The sequence below is a fragment of the Pecten maximus genome, chromosome 14 (genome assembly GCF_902652985.1).
Source record: "Pecten maximus chromosome 14, xPecMax1.1, whole genome shotgun sequence".
NCBI classification, from domain to species: Eukaryota; Metazoa; Mollusca; class Bivalvia; order Pectinida; family Pectinidae; genus Pecten; species Pecten maximus.
The window spans coordinates 10,889,174-10,910,179 of NC_047028.1; the positions used below are offsets into that span (position 1 = coordinate 10,889,174).

The 21,006-nt window shown below is 32.0% G+C and overlaps 1 protein-coding gene across 1 annotated transcript; it reads left to right on the forward strand.

The window, feature by feature from the left end:
* Positions 1-6,586: 6,586 nt before the first annotated feature.
* Positions 6,587-20,769, forward strand: LOC117342629 (osteocalcin 2-like). Its single transcript, XM_033904828.1, has 14 exons — positions 6,587-6,672; positions 7,220-7,258; positions 8,078-8,155; positions 8,484-8,507; positions 8,893-8,934; positions 9,191-9,247; positions 9,909-9,965; positions 10,852-10,908; positions 11,863-11,919; positions 12,613-12,669; positions 13,487-13,531; positions 14,316-14,354; positions 14,653-14,706; positions 20,337-20,769. Exons 4-14 carry the CDS (start codon positions 8,505-8,507, stop codon positions 20,460-20,462), a joined length of 594 nt encoding a protein of 197 aa, XP_033760719.1. The 5' UTR covers positions 6,587-6,672; positions 7,220-7,258; positions 8,078-8,155; positions 8,484-8,504; the 3' UTR covers positions 20,463-20,769.
* Positions 20,770-21,006: the final 237 nt, after the last annotated feature.

A 21,006-nucleotide genomic window follows, 5' to 3' on the forward strand; every position in this document is an offset into this window, starting at 1 on the left:
GTGGTGGACGGAGGCAATACAATGACTGATGTTGACAGGCCCCGGTGTTAGTATGTCATTCTTGACATCAGTTTTAGGTCATAGTGTCCTCAAACGAGGCAATACTGTATTAATACAGCTGAATATACCATCAATATGACGAGTTCGATAGGTCAATTATCGGTCATTCCTACAGCCAACAAAACTTTAGTTGTAAGATATATCGGGATATCTTCAGCATTTCGAAAACTTAACACTAAGTTCTTAGTAGTTTATACTCTAGTATGAACACAAAGCTGAACCCTTCAGTTCCCTATTCATAAAGGAGTGAATCAAGAATCAGTAAAACGATTTGTAACTGGGCTGTATAGAATATATATTCGAGGAAGATGTATGTAGAGGAATATTATTAACATGTTTATTACCTGAAAACATTACTTCACAAACATACTACACAAATAAAACTTGGTCATAGATCATGAATAATATGACTGAGTTGTTCGTTAATCATTGATAAGTTAGAAGCCGAACTCCTATGCACGTCTCCGTTGATACGACCAGCTTAACACGTACAATATATCCTCGTTAGAACGAAGGTTGTAATGCTTCGTTTAGCATATCGCCCGGGCTATATACAAATAAACGATTTTTTTCAGTATTTTTACTCAACAAGTAGCGTCTAAATTCAGATATATCAATAATAAACAGTTATAACGTTGCATAATTACATGTGTGCTTGATAGATATGGAATGAGGAAGCACCGCGATGTTAATAGGGTGTTATTACATCAATAGTTCAGTATACAAATCCATGGTGTGCGATTCATAATTCAGCCAGACCTTAATTGCGAAGTTTTCTATTGTAAACTACCGAAGGGTAATATCTGTATAGAGTCAAAACTAATAATTGTACAACGGTAACGTGTAGTATACATACACACTAAAGTAATATAACGATATTACAAAACTAATTGTAATGCCTCTGGGAATTGAATTTCATAGCTCTTATGTTAAAAACACTTTAACATGTGCATTTAAAAAAATGTTAATTTGTGTAAATGCAAAAGGTATGCAATTGCTGATCGTAAAGTGGTGGCTTCTTGTTTCATATCTTGCTATTTACTCAATTTCTCCCGGACTAATTCCTCAAGCAGAATTTCAGTAAACTCCCTCTCAGTCTTTCAAATTCCTCTTCATCTGACACTCTCTCTTATACCTCTCAACTATCTGGTTTTTACCGTTATATTAGTTACTAAGCATTGTAACCGTTGTTGGATCCAAGCCGTCAGATCGTGCCGATACATTTTTATATTGTATTTCCTCACTGGATGAAGGGTTAATTATTATTTTAATATGTTTTTCATTATTGTTCTATTCCCCTGATAGTTTCGATGCTGATGAGCTAATGGAGTCCATCATCCTTCTGTATATTTTGCTAAATCATTCGGTCACTAGACCATTAATTTAATTAATGTTGTGTTGTGTCTTTTTATAACATGTATGACATACCAATCGCAGTGTTTGGAATCATATTATCTTTCTAAAATTTCATTGTGTGCCAATTCTACCATAAACATAGAAATAAAGTATAAACAAAAACGTGGACTACATAACACACGCTGCCATCACATTCAACTCGTGATGTTCTTTGTTGAATCTTCTAGTTGTATTGTTTATTTATTAATTGATTTATTTGTTAACCTACATACAGCGCATAAGATGTTTTATAATTACTCATTATAGGCCCTTGGTGAATTAATTATCGACCGAGGTAATCGTTTTTACAAACATAACGATATTTTTAGTTGTTTATCGTCTAAATTTGTGTAACTGTTCCATGCTCTATGTCTAGGCATATGCGATCGATTGTAATTTACTTGTGTCCTGATAAAGGGGCAGATTGCTACAAAGTTAGACAATTTACCTCTTTGTACTTGTTTATAATGGATGAATCCAACAAAGAAGAGGTACCGCCGCATCTTTCACACTGCCGAATTCCGAATTCATTTTCTAGCACTTCATTCCAGCACATTATTGGCCTAATATCAGGTATCTTGATTATTGAGAAATATTTTTTAAGTTTTAAACCTATTTGATCCCTGTGACCTTGAATATAGATCAAGGTTTTTCGTTTGAACAAACTTAAATGCTCTTCACCCAAGCATGCCACAGGCCCAATATCAAGTCACTGTGCCTCTTGGTTATTAGTAAGACATTGTTGGAAGAATTTATCCTGTTTGACCCATGTGACCTTGAACGTAGATCATGGTCATTCATTTTAAATAACTTGGTAGCCCTTCGCCCAAGCATGCAACAGGCCGTATACCAAGACCCTTGGCCTCTTGGTTATTGAGAAGTTGTTTGAAGATTTTAGCCTATTTGACCTATATTTGTCATATATTTGAATGTTGGTCAAGGACTTTTATTTAAACAACATTTGAAGCCCTTCACCCGAGAATGCTTTAAGTTGTGACAAAAGGAAAAGGAACAAATATGATGCCGACCGGCAGGACGGACTTATTCAACCTAAAAGTATAATAATAATGGCAGTTGAGCTAATAGATCGATGACAACCTTATGTCATAAAGAATTTAACATTTTCTTCAGAACATCAGGATCCTTTCTTCGGGATGGAACCTAGAAGAGGGTATGAAGTAAGTTTTTGGTATATATTTTATATAAATGACATATCGAAAGGAAGTAATAATTAAGTCATTAGTTACTAAAAAGAGAAGGTCTAATAAATAACCATACATAAAGCAAGGGTAAAAAGAAATACTGTTTGTTCTCAGGAGGAGTTACTTTGGTAGATATATGTTGTTTCTCTAGACATTTCTGAAATTCAGGTAGACATACAATGTACTGTACACCAGCATCATCTGAAATTGGAGTCATTTAAAACAATCTGTTATCCCTACCAGTACAACCACTTAATATCTTGATAAATAATACATAATTTGTATTATATATATAAAATGTCAATCAGTTTTGTTATTTCTTAAAATCTCTGAAATGACTACAGTTTTTAAGAAATACATATCAATAGCCTTATATATACATATGTATTATTGAATAAACGAGAGCATACTTAATTGGTAAATTGCATAAATTAGTAAGATATAATCTCTAACGATATATAGAGGAAATGTACGATTGCTGCTGAATTGAACAGAATTTTCCGATGGAATCTCTAATACGGTAGGATATTCAATTTGCCATTCAACCCCGCGTCCTAAAAGCAGCACCTATGCAATTTAATGCTGTATGTGGTTCCCTATATGCATAACTACACGATTTGATCACTCATATTTACCTGTGTGAAGGCTCAGTGCACAATGAACTTGGAGCTTGTGGTTAACCCGACATAAAGCCCTTGTTCCCGAGTCTATTGATATGTTAAAGCTACCTACATGCTGCCTACCTTACAATACAAAGTATTAATAATTGCTCTATAAATTGTTAAAAACCAAAAAATCCTTTTCATATTCGAATTTGTTAGCGAATTGTTAACTCTGTTTGTTCCGTGCATTTCATTACATATCGGATGTCTGTCTACAAAGTCTATCTACCTAAAATCTCACATGTTTAATGACGGACATGAGGAGATAAAAGTTATTCAGTACAGGAAATTTAGTATTTAAAACGAGGTGTCAGTGAAGATGTAAATGGCTCTCGGCACAAGCATTCAATGGTTACCTCTCTTTACAATCATGCGTATCTTATTTCCGAAATAATTAATTCACTCGTGTGCGCATTTCGTGGTATTTTCTCTGTTTCTGTATAAGATATGACACTTTTTTTATCTGAATATGAGAAAGTTCAAGATATCTTATCAGTATCTACCAATATTGTTGTTAATTGCAGAGACCAGTCACTGATTTATCCAAATCTCAGGTAATTGAATTTGATGAACCAATCTGTTTCAAATATAGCTTGAACAGCAACGGCCGTTTTCAAACACATTCTTGCTAGCCGGCGCTCCATTTTCCAACATTATATTATTCAATGACCGTCAAACAGAAAATGTTCGTCCAAACAAAACATTACAACGAAATCTGGTTAATGCAAAACTAAACCAATGTCAAAGAAAGAAAAAAAGTACATGCTAATGCCAATGGTGATGCATCATTAAGAATAATTGGCTGATGCTTTCTCTGAATTCCTGATACGTATCCACATTTATTCTTATGCTTCACATTGCCATTTTCATAGCAAGTATCCTAGAATAAAATTTTGTTAAAACGTACGAATAAACATTCATAACATATGATAAGCAATTAGAGGAAAGCAACTTCGTACGTCAAGTCAGCATCTTGCATATTACCACATACAGTAATTTAAATGTTGGTTCGTTAGTAACAAACCAAACATTTTGGCATGAAATGTTTTCTATTAATCATTACAAAATAAACATGAACTTAGGGTTCCAAACTATTACTCTTAAATGTTAAAAGATTTTGATTAGAAGTAAAGAGAAAGATATATCCCCAAACGAATAACAATAATGAAAGCGTTGATTAAAACCATACGTTTACATGCTGAGATTTCACTAAGTTGATTACAAGAACTTTCCAACAGCCTGATGTAGTATATGCTGGAATGAAGGTAATCACATTTAAGTAATGATAAGTATGATGCTTTACTTTAGGATACCCTGACCCTAATAATTCTCGATATAAACACATGACATTTTACAAATGTTTATCTTGGAAAGGTTTTGCATCAAGGACTAGATGAAACACTCTTTGTGATGAACGAAGTAGATAATTTTTTTGTAAAAATCTTCTATGTTTACATAATTTGGGAAAAAGATTTTGTTCTGAATGGAGATGTCTATGAATATATCTTTCTATCAAAGCTAGACAGACATAATACCAATTGATATATTTCTGTTAATTTCTTTATTCTCAAAGGGTTCACCTACATCGTCAGTAAGTTCTGATGGAACCATTGTACGTCCTTAATATAAATACCACGACAATCCTTCTTGATATGTACAATCATTTGACATTGTGTTATTGTGTAACAAGATTACAGTTATAAAGATTGAAAATGTTTAAATATCAAATCAACATTTTTATCTTTGAACTGTTTACTGATTGATTGTAACTGTTTACTGATTGATTGTAACTGTTTACTGACCGATGATTTTCTGTTTTTATCTCCACTTTAGCCGCCAGTCGATTGTGCAAATTCCAGCAGTGAGGTAAGTCCCTGTATCCAGTCGGTTTGGCAGTATTCTCTTTATAAGTAGATGTTAACCGTGGTTGGTAGGTACCAGATCAGTAATTGGTGATAGTACAGTGGTCATTATGATATATCACCATGTGGATTGCTTCTCGTGGGTAACTTATCATAGACATATGGGGAATATATGGTGTTTATGTTAATTCTTATGTGGAACATGTAGCCTATAAAAGCAGTCACAGATATAGACATAGGATATATATATACCTAGTTGAATATGCCCTAGTACATATATATTATGTTGGTAGATCGCAGGAACTAGAATTGTGAAATAAAAAGCTGATAAAATGAAAAGCATGTAAAATGTCGTAAGCTGTAAATATCTTTATAAATGTGTTGATTTTTAGCACCAGTGAGTTCTATAATCAAGTATAAATCAGAGTTATGAAAAAGCTATTGTTTTGAATGAAAGAGTTTATGAATATATCTTACTATCGAAGCTAGACTAACGTTTATTTATTGTTGCTTATTTTAATTCTTAAAGAATTCCCCTGCATCGTCAATGGATACTGATGGGTCCGCTGTAAGTAATTAGCAATGTTTTGTCGTTCATTTATCCCCAATTTAAAATATATGAAGATTTAATTGCTGTTCATTTTTGCAATAAGTGACATTAACTATTTACCAAATTACACCCGCGATAATCGACTATATACAATACTTTAGGGAAAAGATATTGTTTTGAATGAAGGTGTTTAAGAATATGTTTTACTATCAAGGCTAGAAATATATTCTTATATTTTTGTTTATTAATTCATTTATTTTCATTCTTAAATGATTCCCCTGCATCGTCAATAAGTACTGATGGATCCGTTGTAAGTAATTAGCAATGTTTTGTCGTTCATTTATCATTTACAAAAAATGTGTGATGATAAAATTGCTGTTTTTAATTGTCATAACCGGCATTAACCAACATTTATTTAGTGTCAAGAAACCTTAATAAACCAATCAGGATGTCAAAATAAAGCAAATCGGGATATGTTTTGTTATGTTGAGCGTGCGTCATGTTGTTTATAATAATGAACATGAAGTTACATAATCGATACAAGTGCTATGCTTTCTGTAAAAAAAGGGGGGGAACAAAGTAAGTTGCTGTTCCTGTAAAGTTATGAGGCTTTTTTGAAGGCCCCTAACAATACACATTGAACACTTCTATTTAGTATATAAACATTCTGTATCAATTTTGTAATGATTTCGATGGACTTTTTAATTTGAAAACGAAGTAACATTAAAGGTTGGACATTGAAAATAAATTTTATGTATTCATTTTTTCTTACTTTCAATAAATCATTTCGAATGACTTCTATAAACTAAAAATATTTTGAAACTTTAAAGCGAAAGCATTTTGCGAAAGCTGACGAATGATTGTACCTGTTTCCTGACAGATGTTTTTCTGTCTTATTTCCACTTTAGCCGCCAGTCCATTGTGCAAATTCCAGCACTGAGGTAAGGGCCTGTATTCATCACTCAGTAAACATGTCTTTATTTTTGTTATCAGTACGTCTTAACAGTGGTTGACAGGTACAATATCTGAAATAGGTTATAACACGTGCAGTTGTCATGAAGATTTATTATCACATGGATTGCTTCTTCTTGGTATCTTATAATAGACATATGTGGATTCTAGGGTTCCTATGTGAAATTTTCCTAGGAACATGTAGTCTATAATAACAGTCAGATATATTGAACACAAACATTATATAAGTAACTTGCAGTAACTTGAATTGTAAAATGAAAAATGATTAAAGGAAAAACACGTAAAAAGCCCTGAGTTGAAAACACATTGATTAACTCATAAATCTGATGGATAATAAGAGCGAGTACCATAACCAACTACAGATGTACATTGTATCTACCATTACTATGGGAAAATATATTGTTTTGGACTTATGTGTTTAAGAATATATCTAACTATCAAGCTAGAAATACATTGATATATTGTTGTTTATTTAATTTTTTTTGATTAATTATCTTTTTTTTTTCATTTTTAAAGGATTCCCCTGCATCGTCCATACATACTGATGGATCCGTTGTAAGTAATTACCTAAAATGGACCTTCAGTGGAATTCAGAGTGGTTGGTTTATATTTTGTCTGTGTAGTAATATTAAATCAGCGGATTTTTGTATGTGATAACACTAACATAATTTTAAGAGATGAGTATCCGAATAAATATTAATATATATGTAAATATAAGTATAACGTTATCAAAACAAAGCTGTCGTGGTTTTTTTTTTTTTTTTTTTTTGTTTGTTTTTTTTTTTTTTGTTTTTTTTTTTTGTTTTTTTTTTTTTGTTTTTTTTTTGTTTTTTTTGTTTTTTTTTTTGTTTAAGCCTTTTTTTTCTTTTTTTATTCTATATATATATATATATATATGTTTATATAAAAATAACAAAAAACAAGACTTTGGCGCTGGCCTTTCTGCTCTTCCTATATTCCATGTAGCACTGTTCCTTTAGAATAGGAAATGTTTTATATTGATGACCGAATTAGACAAATTCAGTATTAATAGCTTTGCTATTTCTGTTTAAAAGTTTCAAATGCATCTTCAACGAACACTCAAGTGCATGTAAGTTCATTTATTCTGATGATTGTGTTAAAGAAAAAAAAATCAGGAGTGTAAATTGACGACTTGTGTACCGAACTTACTTACAATGTATGTACCTGTAACATAACAATATTAACTACGGATGATATGATTTTACTAACAAAGCGGGATTGGTGATCCTTTGGTGCAAATACATCATTGTATTATGCTTTTCACTCCCTTATTAATCTTACTTTTCTGCAATAAACTGATATGGATATCCTAAAATAAGTGAATTTTATCTGACACTTTTTCATTGTCTTAAGGTATATATCAATGATCAAACGAATCACAGGCATGGAGAAACAGTTGATACTAGAACCAATTATCAACAGGATATAGCGGTAAGTGATCTTAAATTTTATAAACTGAAAAAAAAATTCGGATTGAATTTCGTTGATGAATTTTGCATCCACATCAAATATAACCCTTTTAATAATAGCATTATCACTGGAATGGAGATATCAGATTAGCAGCATACGTCAGCTATTACTTTACTGCACAAACGCAAAATAATTCCTTGTTTTGTTTTATGTCTTCGATTTTGATAAGCAGACTTTCTTAACACATCATATATACATTTGGGGCGTTGAAGTGAATAATTTATTTAAATCATATACATTAAAAATATTCATATAATTGATTCTGTGGCAAACCCTTGCATCTTTCTAGTGTCGGACGGAGTGGAAGAGCATGGTACGTATTAAAATTATTAGAAAAAAAACTTATGGAATCAGTTATTCAATTAATTTCATGGAATTTGAAAAAATCTACTTATCTTTCTCCATTCTGTGGATCGTAATGTTTCATAAATATGTGTGGACTATATCCAAATAGATCATACCGTATCATAAATATGTGTGGACTTTATCCAAATAGATCATACTGTATCGTAAATATGTGTGGACTTTTATCGAGGTTGATCATATCCTATTAAACTGTACTGCAATAGTTTTAGATTTCATGTGATTTAAATTCAAGAATTATATTATACACTCATATCATATACCGATAGATTCAATTTAGTAGTTTTCATGTTTTTTTAATTTATTGAATACTTTTATTTATTTATTATTTCAAGCTGAATGTGCAATCAAATATCAGAACAGCTATCAGAAAAATTGTAAGTCAAATCACTTAACACATTCTTATCCTCGTTACATGTAACGACCTGCATCGTCAAGAATTCCTTAACAACGTTTTAACAGTAAACATTAAGGTTATTATATGTTAAAACAATCTTTTGCTCTATGTTCTTTATCATCAGAATTGATGTTAATTAATATGTAATAATATCAATAGTTTTATCAATATATTTTTTTCAGTTTTTTCATCCTCTCAATTACTGATGTAAAATCTTTTATACATTTTCTTTAAAGACGGAATCACCTTCTAGCTCCACGAGTAGCGACCGTGTTGTCATGTATGACAACGAGGTACGGTATGATACTGTTTGATATTTGAAGTGTGATTGTATGGCCTGTATATGAATATGGGAATAAATTCAGCATCAACTGACATTTCCAGTCAATATGATACCTTATACCTAAAACACAGTGCCAAGTATTTGAAATTATTCACTGAAAAAATATGTGCTTATCCCAGGTAAAATAGCTTACTATCGGAAATAATGAATAAGTCTATACATATTATCAGGGAACTCCTTTCCCTTATATGTACACGGATGAAATCACAACTTTACACGATAGGCGCACGATAATAAGAATGGGCGAATGATGGGCGATCGAGTCGAATTGTATGCGATAGATATCGTGGTTTATTTCAATTTTGGATTTGATTCCAAATGATGTTAAAACGTCCCGAACGGTTTTGATAGAAAGATTATCTCGGGATTACACATTGAGTAGTTGTTGTATATGGTATTTCTTTCACTCAAATTACATTTACAAAAATCACAAAATACAAGAGCTAATTGCTGATCATTTATTAACCTTATAACCTTATGCAATGAAAATGAAGGTTATTATTTCTTTATTTTGATTTTTTTTCTCATAAATATGAAATTTGTTTGTATATTTCCTTCTAGTATGAATAAGTCATTACTTATGTCACAGCCTTTCTATATTATCTTTAAAGACGGAATCACCTTCTAGTTCAACGAGCAGCGATCGTTGGGTCAACTCTGGCGAAGAGGTATGTCAATATAAATGTTTAATGCTAAAAAGGTTTTCAAAGATCACCGCTGTGAACAATGTTACATTTTTCCGATAAGGCACATTAGTAGAGTTAATCCAAAATTTTCTTTTTGTAAAATGTATTCAATGTAAATAACAAACTACGGTGATACTATAATGACACTCACAGTCTTACCGATATAATTTCGCAAGAGATCCATAATATTTAAGGTACGATTTTCTAGCTTATATATGAACAGGGGGATAACTTCAACCTTACTTAATATTTGTACTCAATTTATATTACCCGATGCCCATACTGCAGTGTCCAATATTTGAATCTAATAGCTTAATTCAATGTGCTTAATAGGTACCTAATCAAAATAAATATCCGTGGTGAAAAGGTTAACCAACTCAAGTTATTGCACAACTATTAAGATGTTACATCCCTTTATATGTACGATGTGCGCATGATGAAATAGATGTGTGTGCGAATATGCGAACGATGGGCGATCGAAACGAAGTGTATGGGATAGACATCGAGGTTTATATCAACTTTGAATTTGATTACAGATAATGTTTATACGTCCCGAACGGTTTTGATAAAATTGTTGATGTATATGGTATTTCATACATTCTCGTAAGTGCGTTTGTAAATCTTACGAAATACATGAACTTCATGCTAATCATTTATAAACCTTATGCAATGAAAATAAAGGTTATTATTTCGTCAGTTTAGTTACGAATTAGGTATATATTTTTTATGTAAATGATTTATCTTTATCACCAGTATTAAAATAATTGCTGTTTTTCTTTTATATATTCATTTAATTTTTTTTTTGTTATTCTTTCTCTCATGAATATATCATTACTTATGTCACAACCTTTATATATTATCTTTAAAGACTGAATCACCTTCTAGTTCAACGAGCAGCGATCGTTCTGTCAACTCTGGCGAACAGGTATGTCATTATGATATTTAATGTTAATAGGTTTTCAAAGATCACTGCTGTGATCAATGTTACATTTTTCCGATAAGGCACATTAGAAGTATTAATTCTAAATTTTCTTTTTGTAAAATGTATTTAATGTTAATAACAAACTGCGTTGATATTACAGTGTCACTCACAGTCTTACCGGTATAATTTCGTAAGAAATGAATACTATTTAAGGGGTGATTTTCTGGCTTATATATGAACATTGGGACAACTTCAACCTTACTTAATATTTGTACTCACTTCATATTACTTGATGCCCATACGGCGGCGTCCAATATTTGAATTTATTCACATAATCCAATGCGCGTAATAAGTACCCAATCAAAAATAAATATCCCTGGTGAAAAGGTTAACCAACTCAAGATATTGAACAACTATTAAGAAGTTACTTCCCTTTATATGTAAGTTGTAAGATAGCTTAACGATATACGACGTGTGCACGATAAAATAGATGTGTTGTTGTATCCTGTACCCAAATGTGTGAACGATGGGCGATCGAAATTAAATGTATGAGATAGATATTTGTGGTTTAAATCAATTTCGGATTTGATTACAAATACTTTTAAAATGTTCCAAATGGTTTGATAAAAAGATTATTTAGAGATAATACAATGAATGGTTAATTGTTGTATATGGTATCTCCTTCATTCACGTAAGTGCTTTTACAAAAATTACAAAATACACGAACTAAATCTTAATCATTTTAAACCTTAAGCAATGGAACTAAAGGTTATTATTTCGTCATTTTAGTGACGTATTTGGCTTATGATACTTATTAGTCTTTATCACCAGAATCAAAATAATTGCTTTTTTTTCTTTGATATATATATTTAATTATCTTTTTTATTAATATCATATTTTCTTCTCTCTTAAATAAGATATTACTGTTGTCACAACCTTTATATATTATCTTTATAGACGGAATCACCTTCTAGTGCAACGAGCAGCGATCGTTCTGTTAACTCTGGCGAAGAGGTATGTCATTAAAATATTAATAGATAATAATGTTAATAGGTTTTCAAAGATCACTGCTGTGATCAATGTTACCTTTTCACCGATAAGGTACATTAGAAGTGTTAATTCAAAATTTGCTTTTTGCAAACTGTATTCAATGTGTAAATAACAAACTGCGTTGATATAATACTGTCTTACCGATATAATTTCGTATCAGATCGATAATATTTAAAGTGTGGTTATATGGCCCGTATATGAACATGCGGATAACTTCAACTTTGCGATGAGAACGATGGGCGGTCGAAACGAAGTGTATGATATATATATATATCATGGTTTATATCAATTTTGTATCGGATTAAAAATAATGTTAAAGCGTTCCGAACGGTTTTGATAAAAAGATTTTTAAGAGATAACAAAATGAGAAGTTGAATATGGTATTTCTTTCATTCACGTAAGTGCTTATACAAAAATCAGAAAATACACGAGATTAATCTTAAATACTTATAAACCTTCAACAATGAAAACATGACCTTTTTGTCATTTTAGTTATACATATGTTATATGATAAAGATTGTTCTCTACGTTCCTTATCAACAGACTTAGAATTACTGTTGCCAATTTTTATTCGTGATTATTTTCTATTTTGCATTAATCCTTCTTGCCTGAAGCAGTCATTACTGGTATCAAAACATTTACATATTATCTTTATAGACGAAATCATCTTCAAGCTCAACTAGTAGCGAGCGTTCTGTCCTTTCTGTCGAAGAGGTACGTGATAATTTTGTTAAATATTAATTAGTTTTTCCTGAACCAGGATTTCTGTTTTGACAAATATCATTTTGTTTAAAAAGAGTATACGAGAGGCATACATCTACATTTTCTTGGAAAAATGTATAATAATATTTGAAGTGGATAAGGGGATAAGTGCAACACCACCAAACATTTTTACTCAATGTTTTTAAGTTATACAAATAGTGCGCTTAATAGATATCTTAATCAAATATATTATCCAAGAAAAAAAGTTTACTATCTGACAAATATTAAACAAGTACATGTATGTATACATCAATAGATTACTTCATTTATGTGTACTGTACTGGTATCGCTTAACGCTACACGACATACAATGTGCAATAATTTGATTAAAAAATGATTTAACAAGTCTGTATACCTTAAGGAGTTGCATTACCTTCATTGTTGATATAAAATTAGATGTTAATTAGAAGAAAAAAATAAGACGTTTGTTACGGTTTTGATGAAAGCTGTGTATATAAATATAAAATATGATAATTACACTACGGGTGTTTGTTCTATATGCGTCTTCTTTTACTCGATTTATTTAAAAAACTAGAAAACAAGAGCCAAAGGTTAAGCTTTAGCAACATTCAACAGTGAAAATGATGTTATTGTGTCTTTGTTTTAGTGGCGTATGCTTATTTTCGCACGATCTAATTTTACTTCTGATTTTTTTCTCCGATTAGTTTTGTGTTGTCTCGTATTGGGGGTATTACATTTTCGATAAATCGAAATTCTATTCCCTCAACCAATGCAAATACCTATGTCATATAGTTTTCGTTTGTTTCAGGCAATATTTCAACCAGAAGACGTTGTAACCCGAATACGCGAGGAGGTAAAATCGTACGGATACTCATAATGTGTTCCTCTTATGATAAACATACCTAAACATAAACGTTGTATTAGCTTTATCAGACACACGAGTACTTGACAGCCCCCCCCCCCCCCCCCCCCCCCCCAAGAAAAAAGGTCAACTTAAACAATTCACTCTAGAAATGTTGCAGTCATCATTCATTAGAACTCTAAACCTCACTCATATACTCATATTGTTATACAATTACAATAGTTTACATTAAAGTCAGACCACATTTTGATTACTGGCGTTAGAAGAAATGCTAGGCTAGCTCTACATATAATGCGCTTGAAAGGATTACAGAAAATATAATCGTATTGATGTAACGAGAAAGGGGAGGTAACTGCTCATACGTAAGTGAAGGCGTTTCAGGGTTGAAAGTTTTTTTTTTTTTTTTTTTATTTGTTGATGATTTCTTTTAAATTTTTTATTTGTTTTTATCTTAACTTTATTTTTTATTATAAACGAATATAAACCTTTTTTTCCTGCTAGAAATGGCCATCCAATGTAAACCGTTAGAGAAAACATTTTCGGTAGATAATCTAGAAACGTTCTTATTCAGAACATATTACGGTTAAGATTATTCTAACAACAAAAACATAAAGGTAATACTATATTCATTGATTGTCCAGTTTATTGAGTTTACAGTTAAACAAAATAGAAATAAATATGGTAACCCCTATTGTTGATAATCATTAAAAATATAACCTTAATCATATTATAAATCTAATATTCTTTCCCATTTAAATTTGAAAATTGTTTTCAGACGCCGGATCCTTGGGGACAACCAAGAACACCACCGATGGTAAGAAAAAATATTGTTATTTTATTCTGAGGAGTTCACATTCCATACGATCAGCTACCACTGAGATACATGAAGTCGGATGCGATATTATTTGTTTTATATCGTTTGGAAATATGGATAGCTAATTTTACAATTGCCAATTATTCATTGCCAATTTCGTTTCGAGTATTATTTTCAGCTATTACCGCTGGTGTTATAAAAGTATTTCATTTTCAAAAAAAAAAAAAAAAAAAAAAAAAAAATTCAATGTCTTCATCGATGAAAATACCTATGTCCTATATGTTTTTGTTTGTTTCAGGCAATATTTCAGCCAACAGACGTTGTTCCTCGCAGACAAGTTCCCAATGACATGGTAAAATTGATGGATATGCGATCTTTTTTTCTTTATAGATATTACATTTTGTTATCATAAGCATATACGTTCCATTAGCTACATTAGACATCCGCGACACTTAAATAGTTCAAATAAAGCATTTGCCAACTAGATTATACATTATATTTCGTTTACATAAGCATATACGTTCACCTACACCTAGCTACATTAAATTATTTAAGTCTAGAATTGACGCTGCCATTATTAGATTTCTGAACCTTGCACATAAAATCATTTAAGGATTGAATGTAGCTTTGGTCAATTTCTTCGGGTCAGACAAATGACGAAGCGGTTCATGTTGAATTTGTCTCTAGAGGTAGTCAGTTATAACAATTCATTAACTTTGTCTCAAGAGCAACTCAATTTATCATCCCATGAAATCGACCAAAGCTACATTCAATCGTTAGCAAATTAACAAATTAACCATAAACGGATATAACTATATAAGACATATGTTACGAAGTTGGGTGTGACCGTAACAGGATCTCTACAACTGATAATAAGATGGAGCTTTATTAATTGAATGTTTACTCATAGTTCTATTTGATCGATTGTGCATCCCTGCATTTATTTATTCGAATTTCTACCGCCTGTTACACAGGGACTTGACACACAATCCGACGACTTACAGGATCGTGATAGAATCGCACCGTTGAAGTAATGATTAGACCTATTATTGTAATTGTAGTATTTAAAGCATTATGAGCTCATGTTGCCTATCTACCAAAGCCGTTATCAACCTCAGGCGAAATTTAGACAGTTTTACCCGTTTTAGGCCTATTGTTGAAAATCTCATTTATATTTTCAGAATCTTTATGTAGGCCTGCACGAGGTCTATAAGATCTAACAAAGTAGCCTCATTCATCAAAATTAAGCCCTCATAATCTCACATGTATGTCATATCTGACTCAGAATTAGCCCTACAAATTAAACCTATTGATATTTGTTTCTGTGCCACATAGACTAATGTAGTATATGTTAGCTTTTTATGCCTACGGGATCGAGCAAAAGAGGCCATCTTGAGCACTATATTTTTTCATGCGCGTAAATTTTCGTTAATCTGGTCAAATTCATGGACAAATGAAATAGATTATTTGGTAGTTTTATTGAGTCCAACTTGAGTAGAAATAGTGAAATATAAAGTAATACAGTTGCAAAAGTTGCGTTCGAAGCAAGACCACATTTTGATTATGAACATTGACATCAATACATCCAGGCTAGCACGCTAGATGTAATGCACATTAACGGGTTACAGAAAATCATAATCGCTTTATCTAACTTCTCATATATGTAATTTAAATAACTTCTCATATGTAATTGGAAGCAGCTCAATATTGACAAAAGATATGTAAATTATTTATTTATCTATTCTATTTACAATTTTGTGTTTTATTTTTTATTACGAACTGATATGAGTCATGTTTTTCCCAGCTAGTAAGTAACTATCAGTTTTACTATTAAGAGGAAATACATTCGATAAATATCTACTTCCTCGTAAAATATAATAAAGAACCTGTATAATTCTGATATTATTCTTTGCATGATACATACTTTCTGTTTAACATCAATGGTATTGTAATGTATAATCAAGTTCCAGAAGCTAAGTGAGTTGACAATTGCAATATTTGTTTTTAAATTTCATTCTTATGCCGAATATGAAATTATAGCCCCATATCATTTTTTACATCCCGCTATAAACAAACTATCGGCTGATTGCCGTATAGCTGGTTGGCAATACATTACGTCGAAGAATGTAAGGTTGAAATTTCTGGAGAATGTGATTCTGGAGATGGCAAAAAATGGTGGATATTTTGAATGATGTAGTTATTTCAAACACAAAAGAAATTCATCTGTGTCCGGTGCTGATCATCCACAAGAAGCTTCAACAAAATTCATCAAGTTTTTGTTTTGCCTTGATCATCTTAGATGTTCATTTCTGTTGCCCTAATATAATTATTGAAAAAGTAGGTCACAGTGATAGAATTTTGCAATATGTAATATCGACATTCTATTGCCCAGGTAATATAATGATTCAAAAAGGTCACTGAGACCTAATTTATTAATTTTTGATATTGGCACATCTTGATCATCCTAGATGTCCATTTAAGTTGCCCATCTAATGTAATGATTCAAAAAGGTCACTGAGACCTAATTTGTTAATATTTTAAATGACAGGTGACCTATTTTTGCAATATTTGTTATCGGCATGCCTTTCTCATCCTAGATGTCCATTTCTGTTGCCCTAATATAATTATTGAAAAAGTAGGTCACTGACCTAATGTTGCAAAATCCAGGATGATGTCAATTGATGTTCTCCTATCATTATTATATAAAAAGTATGTCACTGACCTAATTTTGCAAAATCCAGGATGAGCATATGGTGCTCATCTTAGATGTTGTCAATAGGAAGAGTGATATATAAGTCACCAAAGGTCACATGTCGAATTGGTCATCAATAGTATCAATGTGACATGCTTTCCACTTGCACATAATATATATGAATATGACTAATCAATTAGAAACCTATAGACTTCCTCCAAATTTGATTTAACTTATCAGAAGTTTTTTTATATTTACCATATTTACACAAGGTACACATAATACCCAAATTACATGTGTCAACGGCTAGTTATCAGTGATTTAAGCTATACACTGGGCAACTGGACAGATTTCATTACTAAGTAATATCTCTAGAGATAGGGCTCCATTCCCAGACCTCTGCTGCCCTTTATCTAATTAATTTTATTGTTTTCCTGTGTGACCCTAGATGAAGCTTACAGGATTTGGCATCAAAACTAACTGGTAACAGATAGTAGACAATTCAAAAGCATGGTTATCTTACACAAAGAAATGTTCTACAGAACTGAGTACTATATCATTCAAGTAAATACACCTATTACTGCACAGCATTGAGGCATCACCCCGTATAATGGATGTGTGTATATATATACATTGTATAGTTATCCATTATCTAGAAGCCAACATAGTTTTATACAAAATCAAAATCAAAATAAAGATTACTTTTGCTCAAAATCTTCAATAGACAAAACTTATCTTTTTGAAAAGTGATTTACATATTGCACCTGATCCTGGTCCTTTTTAAAAAAAATCAAAATTCCAGAATGTCTAATCAACTAGAATGGGTACTACACTATATGCGATTGTTTCTCTAGGTGGGTGTGGGTGCTGCTAGCAGCCAAGCGAGTCCGCTGCCAGTTCCCCCATTTGGAACCCCTACCAGCAATGTTTACACTGAAGAGGCATACAGTGTATACAGACAGGCACAAACCATACAATTAATTTAACTAGTGGGGTGACACCTAAAGGAGTGTCACAGAAAGAATGAAGTGTAGTGAGGGGCGATAACTCCTTTTCAACACGGTTTTCATCAAAACCGCTTAATATATACATTTCGACCAATAAAAGACTGTATTGTTCACATGGCAACGAAACCATTTAAGTCGAATTTGTAGTCCCCTAATACACCTACATACCAAATTTAATCGTAATCGAACAATATCTTAATTTTGACCAATTAGACGCCAGCAATTGGCGGCCATATTGTTTAAATGTGAAAGTGAGGTTACAGGAGTAACTGCTGTCCCATGATGTACCTGCATATCAAATGTCATCAAAATCGGACAATATCTTAAATTGGACCAATCAGAGGCCTAGAAAAGGCGGCCATTTTGTTAAATGCGAAAGTGAGGCTACAAGAGTGACCGGTGTCCAATTATGTACCTACATACCAAATCTCATTGAAATCCTACAATATCTAAATGTTGACCAATCAGTGCTCAGTATAAATGGCGGCCATTTTGTTAAAACGTTTAAGTAAGGTGATGAGAGTAAACAGTGTCCCATTATGTACCTGTATCATTATCAAATTTCATCATCATCCCACAACATCTTAATTTGGACCAATCAGAGACCAGTTAATGGCGGCCATTTTCTTTAAATGTGAGGTTACAAGTGTGACAGGTGTCAGACAATAACTAAATTTGGACCAATCAGAGTCCTGGAAATGGCAACCATTTTGTTGAAATGTGAAAATGAGTTTAAGAGAAAGACTGGTGCCCCATGATATATCTATATATATACCTATCAAATGTCATTAAAATCAGACATACAATATATCTTAATTTGGACCAATTAAAGACCAGGAAATGACAACCATTTTGTTACAAAAGTTAAAGTGAGGTTATAAGAGTAACCGGTGACCTATGATGTACCTACATACCAAAATTCATTGCAATCGAACAATTTCTAAATTTGGACAAATATCCTCGAAAAATTGGGATTAACTCATTCAGATAGGAATATCCAGGATTTGAGGGGAATTTGCTCGCCCCAATATTAATCTTGGAGAAAATTGTTAATAAATCACACTTGCATGAGGAAAATCCCATTTTTGTATTAATTCCCCAGTGGAGCATAATGATACAAATAAGAGAAGCAAAATTGTTTCTTTGTTTGAAATAGCCATTTCATTAAAATGGTATTTCCAGACTTTCCCTATAGGTCAAAGTCAGTATCAGTGTCTTTGTCAGACAATGTCAGTGGTCCATGTTGAGCAGATTCGGAAATTGTTTATAACACTTTTTTTTATTTGAAAATTTTGCAACTTCTTCAGTAGTGTTGGGAATCACTTTTGAGTTCATGATCGATCATCATCATATCGATAATTGATCGATAATGAATAGAACTTAAGGGAAATATCTGGAAAAGCATTTAATTAATATGAATGGTATATTATAATTAATCAAACATCAAGAACAGGTGAGCGAGTTATCTCCCTTTTTCTATCACTGATGAAAATAAGGTCATTAGCAAGTTTTAAAATTGTTTTATGTGAATTTGAACAATAATTTATGTAAGCTTAACCATGCATAATAAATCATGTTTTTATTTGTCAATACTTTTTATCAGGTAGCAGTGTACACCAGTTTGCCCAGTTTCTGAAAATTAAGTAGTAATTATCTCTTACTTTAATATATATTTGCTTTGTTAGCTTTGTTTATAACCCTGTGAACAGCCAGCTGAGTCAGTTTGAGGCAGGGTATCCTTGTAGTAGTTAGTGACTACCTCTGAACAACATGCAGGAGGCCTGTCTGTCCACATGCCATCCAGGAGAAGGAGCAATAATTTATGAAAATGAAGCTTACCAAGCAAAAAAATAATAATTTCTTTTTAAATAAATGTTTTAAACTTAAGGTAAACCGAAGATAGCAGTGTATACCAGTTTGAAATCTTGAAATCTACAAATATCTAGTCAGAACCCGTTAACCAATAATTCAATGCGAATATCAACACTCGCGGTTAAAAAAGTTAACGGACGACGCACGACGCACGACAGACGCCGGACGATACCCCATAGCAAAAGCTCACATGAATGAGCCTTCGGCTCAGGTGAGCTAAAAAATAAATCATTTTTTTCCTGAACTGATCTTCGCTGTGCTATTGTGTCTGCATAGCATATCAAATGAAATTATTGTTTTAATACACAGTTAACCAAGTACCACGAAAGCTACATTAAATTGATAGGCAATTCATATTATCACTGGTTAATCATCTAGCCAATAGCTTATCTATTATTGTTTGTCTTATAGAATGATAATGGACCATACCCAGCCATCGGAAATGCTTCCCGAACGTTTTCGTTAGAGGAGACCGACCCAGAAGGCTTACATTTGGTAAATCGGGATCAGACAATGGTGATTATTTTTGGTATATGAGATATGTTTCGTTTTTTTTATTGTTTTTTTTTTTTCTTTATTTTTAATCGTTAAAGTTAATCACATATATCATGTATTACCTTCAATTAAATAGTGATATAACGTGCTAGAATGAGTATTCATTATCAAGCCAACTTCCTAATACGATATCACATTCTTACATATATTGAACCTTTTTTTCCATGTATCATAAATCAAAGTTTACAATTTTTATTTCAATTGTGTTGCATACATATTAAACAGAATCTTTGACTGAAAGGATGTGACGTATTTTCATTCGTTTGGTGACAGTGACTTATTTACTAAACATTTTAGCCTTACGTCATTTCGTCAAAACAAAGCAACAAATCCTTGTCAAATGTCATTTATAACGATGGATGTCCCTTATCAACGGTTTATCCAAACTTATATCATCACCGTCATTTCATGAATAAACTTGGTCAAATAAAAAAAATGTCTTTTCTTATCTTCTGATTAAATTAACTTTCTGCTATATTACAGCACGTATGCAGAACGCATTGCGTAAGTTGAATACCAAAGAAAG